The sequence below is a fragment of the Sinocyclocheilus rhinocerous genome, unplaced genomic scaffold, assembly GCF_001515625.1.
Source record: "Sinocyclocheilus rhinocerous isolate Xijiao unplaced genomic scaffold, SAMN03320098_v1.1 scaffold1725, whole genome shotgun sequence".
Taxonomy (NCBI): domain Eukaryota; kingdom Metazoa; phylum Chordata; class Actinopteri; order Cypriniformes; family Cyprinidae; genus Sinocyclocheilus; species Sinocyclocheilus rhinocerous.
The window spans coordinates 734,334-739,368 of record NW_015627232.1 but is presented as its reverse complement, the minus strand read 5'-3'; the positions used below and the strand labels follow the sequence as shown (position 1 = coordinate 739,368).

The following is a 5,035-nucleotide window of genomic DNA, read 5'->3' as shown; positions in this document are numbered from 1 at the left end:
TTTTTTTTTTTTTTTTTTGCAAGATCTGTCCAACTTCAAGTTGTTGTTGTACTGATCATTCAATTCTTTATAAGCAAAAAATGTCCAATGCATCTAAAATTTTAGCATGCAGTGGGACAAGTTGTCCTCATTTAACCGCCCTTTGTTGGGACGGGGTCTGAATTGCTTTTGGAGCTGTGCATGTTGTGCTGGCTGCTGTGCGTCGAGCACTGACTCAAGCTGACTTTCTTACACAGCGACGCCATGCTTCTTCTGATCTCCTGACGGATATTGTTGCTGGAGAGCACGTAGAGAATGGGGTTGAAGGCACTGTTGAATGTCGACAATCCTAAGGAGATTTTGTAGGGCGTGTAGATGTGCTGTTCAAAGTGACAATCCTCTTGCAGCTTGGGGAAGTGGAAGGTGATGGCACGCAGCAGCAAGATAATGTGGTACGGAGCGAAACAGATCAAAAACAACGCCACCACAGCCACAGCCAGGTAGCGCACCTTCTCTTTCTGATGAGGCTGGAGGCTCGTACTGGCCTGAACGTTGGCAAGAATGGCTCTATTGGTGAAGATCAGGATGGCAAGGGGGATAAAAAAGCCGATGCAAACACGAGCGTAGCTGAATCCCGTAACTATCGCTGAGCTCTGGCTGGGCTCAAAGCAACGGCGTTTTCCTTCGGCAGCATTGCCTTCAGACATGATGAAGACGGGCGTGTGACCCAAGCCCACCACCATGTAGATCGAGAACGCCACAAGAGCTGCGATGCATTTCTGGCGAAGGCCCCGAGACTCGATGGCGTAGACCACTGCCACATAGCGGTCGATGGACACGCAGCACAGCAGGAAGATGCTGATGTACATGTTGTTGAAGAACACAAAGCCAGTCACTTTGCAGGCCAAGGAGCTCCAGGGCCACACGTGGTTTTGGTTGATGTACACCGTCCACAAAGGCAGCGTGAAGAGGTAGGTGAGGTCGCACACGGACAGGCTGAGCAGGTAGATGCCGAGGACGTTCTTACGACACACCTGGTGGAGGGTGAGGTAGACCGTGGCCAGATTGGCTGGCAGGCCGATGATAAAAACCACAATGTAGAGCACCATCAGAGGAACGCGGTCATCTTCATAGGATATTTCACAGGTCACATTCTTACTCTCGTTCGTGGTCATCAAGATGCTCGGTGCCACAGTGGATGCATGCATCATATCTGGGGGCGGGGGGGGGATAAAGAGAGAAATGAGAATGAGGGGTGAAACACAATTGTGATATTGGAAGAAAAAAAAAACATTCAATTTTTGGCCATGTTTTAATAATTTCTTCCCTAATTTTAGTTTAATCGTGGCCACCTTGTACTATTTTGTTCCCTCATTTATTTAAATAGCATGCCACATTGTAGTAGGTCATTCTCTTAATTGTAATTGAGTTAAATCTTTGCCATGAGGCAATTAATTAATAAGTCATGTGAATGCATTTTTAGTTTATGTAAAAAAAAAAAGAGAAGCTAAACAAAAAAACACAGTATAGGTAGTTAAAACTGTAGAAAATGTACACATTTAAAAATAAAGTTTTTTTTGTTTTTTTCTCCAGGATGTGTAAGGCTCTGTAGAATTTAAATTAAAAAGTTTAAAATTGTACACATTTTAAAATATTTAAAAAAGAAACAAAAAAATACAGTATAGAAAATGTGCACATTTCGAAATAAAAAAAATAAAAGGCATGTGAATAAATGTTTTGTTTGTGTACACACATTATCTTGTTTTTTTTCCCCAGCATGTGTAGGGCTCTGTAGAATTAAAATGGAAAAAAAAAAAAAGTTTAAAATTGTGCACATTTTAAAACATAAAAAAATTAAATAATACAGTATAGGTACGGTTAAAACTATAGAAAATGTACACATTTCAAAATAAAAAAAAATTAATTAAAATGAAAGAAAACTTTCACAAATAAAAATGGCAAAGACCTTAAATAAAAAAAAAATAAAAAAAAAGTAAAATAAAAATAACAGACAAAAAGGTAAATGCCTGTTTCTACACACTAAATGAGAGAAAATAAAATATGTTTTGAATTTTTTATACATTGGTCATAAAAAAATGAGTTCCAGAGATGTTAATGTTAAAGCTCACTTTTTTTCCACTTTTTCCATCACTTCTGTTTATTTCACATGTGGTATTTGCCAAAAAGGTGGTATCTGTCAAAGATCAGAATCTAAATTAATATCCACATTCAAAGCCATTTTTTCTGCAATAATTCTCTGGGTTTTGTACCTAAAATCTGTATTTCACTCTTGCTTTGATTCAAAAATCATTTTGAGGCATACAACATACAATTTGGCACAGATAAAATTAGTTTCCCTTTGACCTGACCACTGATAAGCAGCAAAAGGCTAAAACTTTCCAATCTAACCACATAGTTTCAGTGTTCCTGCCATGTCTCATCCACAGTAAACCATCCCCATTCCCCTTCATCTCCACACAGCACATTGTACCACTCCCTACGTTTGCCCCAACTAGACAAGACAACCACTGAAATATTCATAGCGACCCCATCATCCACGGGGAGAGGGGAAAAACATGTGCATCAGAATGGAAACACGCTAGTGGAAACCACATTTGTTGCTAAATGAATTATATGAATCATAGCATAACGGTCTAGCTGTAGACATTTCAGAACCTTAAAATTAGTTGTTAATGAGACCAAAATATAATAGGTAGTAATTGAGCAAGATGTTTTTAAAGTTTAGAGCGTAATAACAGTTAAACCACCCATAGGTTATGCAAACTACAGACTAGCTGACTAAGAGTCACTCCCTTTTTTTTTTTGGTACTGGTTTCTCGCTATTCACACTGGGAAAAAGCCCTGACCTTACACATGAACTCTACAGAGCATTGGCCAAGTAAATAGTGCAAGTCCTCAATTTGACCTAATGACACTAACAAGAACAGTTGGACTGGCAATAATGGCATTGATGGAAAGACATGGAGAAGAATACAAACAGCACTAGTCTTCAGTGTTCTGTGACCTCCTTATAGTCATTAAATCACTGTAGGGTGTTAAGACAGACACTGTGACTTTTGGATCAGATGAAACCTTTTATTTCCTCGTCCCATATCATTAGTGTCAAGACACTGGCCATGCTCAGTCAAGTGTATGAGACCTTTATTTTCAGACGCTCCAGGCAGATTTGGGGAAACAAGTTCAAACACGATGCTCTACAGCAAGAAGATGTCAGACATACCAATATTTATTTAATATTTATAATGTATTTTATTTATGATTAACCTTATAGTCATTAAATCACTGTAGGGTGTTAAGACAGACACTGTGACTTTTGGATCAGATGAAACCTTTTATTTCCTCGTCCCATATCATTAGTGTCAAGACACTGGCCATGCTCAGTCAAGTGTATGAGACCTCTATTTTCAGACGCTCCAGGCAGATTTGGGGAAACAAGTTCAAACACGATGCTCTACAGCAAGAAGATGCCAGACATACCAATATTTATTATCTGAAATGTATTTTATTTATTATTAACGCATTTCAAATGTATCAGAACAGAAAAAATCATTTTTTTTAAAGTCTAAATTAAACTGACATCTTCATTAAATATTCATGACTCCTTTATTTACTGCCGACACCGAAATCAAACCATACCAAACCTCTCAAGTAAATATGATGATTTTTAAAAATTGTATTTGTTTGTTAAATATGACATTTAACACTTCAGATCTGTTTTTAAAACCTCATAAGGTTCCTTGAAGATAGGGTTAAGGTTAGTCCGCAGAGAAGAAATCAACTGATATTTTAATTTCAACTATCAGCCAACTTTCGAACTAACGATCTGCTAAGGATTATCTAATGTAGTAATCTTAGTTATTAATAAAGTTATAATTGTAAGCTATATTAAGTGTTTCAGAGAAAATCGTTTTTTTTTCAGGTTAAAATGGAAACATTCCGAATCTTAGTTATTAATAAAGTTATAATTGTAAGCTATATTAAGTGTTTCAGAGAAAATCGTTTTTTTTTCAGGTTAAAATGGAACATTCCTGCTTTAGATAATTAAAACACATGGCCAATAAGGTTACATAGTAGGCTACATGTGAAAACACATAGGCTATCCTGTTTTCAAATTGTTCTGCACATAAAAAAAAAAAACACTGGTGCCTCTCAATATGTAAAAACAAATATGACATTTTCTATAAAATGTACCGTATAAAATCGCGTGGCTCTTACCTCTAAATGGTGTTAAGACTGTCCACACTTCATCCATAACCATTGAAATGACAGCGGAGCAGCGCACCGCGTGTAATGATGAGGGGCAGCGCACGCACGCACGCACATGACACCTCTCCACACACGGTCACGTGATCATCACACGTCTGCTTTCTGTGGCAGCAGGTTTAAAAAAGGGCTGCATCCGAAAACTCCAAGGCAGGAAGGCATCAAGTCACGTCCGAATTAGGGATGGGAAGATTCCCCGATTCGCTCGGTGCGTCGGCATAAAAGGTTTGCATCGGCTACAAGTCGGCATTTGTATCGCGATGCACCGTTTCTAACATATTTGCATCGGTAAAAACCGATTCATTTATATATAATTACTAGTGGATGCGCTATACTTTTATTATTTTATTATTTAGAAAGTGACCAATAATCTGTGATCGTGTTTGTCAAGCGCGTTCTCTCATTACCGCTGCTGCATGAATATGACCACGGAGACCCGAGAAAAAACTGGGATTAAAGTCCAAAACATGACTTGAAATAACCTAACAAATCAATCGGGGCTAAAGCGGTTCCATAAACGACAAATTAAGTTCACACAATCTCACTAATGCACGTTTATTTATTCTTAAGCAGCCCGTAATGTCGATCATGGATCAAATCGATCCACCGTGGCTAACAGCGAATATATCTGTACTGTTTAATGCATTTGAGACGTTGTGTTTTCCTCAGTACATAACTGACATGTCACAGGTATAATTTTCATCTGTAAATGTTAGAAAGTCACGCAAACATATCCATTTTGCTGTCAGGAGTGGGCGAGGCTGACGCGAGT

General features: G+C 38.3%; 1 protein-coding gene across 2 annotated transcripts in view; it reads right to left on the bottom strand.

Annotated features, from left to right (window-relative positions):
* LOC107723405 (probable G-protein coupled receptor 132) overlaps positions 1-5,035 on the bottom strand; it is a 9,574-nt gene continuing 4,539 nt past the window's right edge. Inside the window, exons 1-2 of one of the 2 annotated variants that reach the window (XM_016531998.1) lie at positions 4,216-4,330; positions 1-1,192 (exon numbers count right to left, since the gene is read on the bottom strand). In XM_016531998.1, coding sequence (XP_016387484.1) covers positions 132-1,192; positions 4,216-4,258 — 1,104 coding nt within the window. In that variant the 5' untranslated portion in view covers positions 4,259-4,330 and the 3' untranslated portion in view covers positions 1-131. Of the gene's footprint in view, positions 1,193-4,215; positions 4,331-5,035 lie in introns of those variants that run through there. The other variant, XM_016532007.1, reaches the window with a different exon arrangement.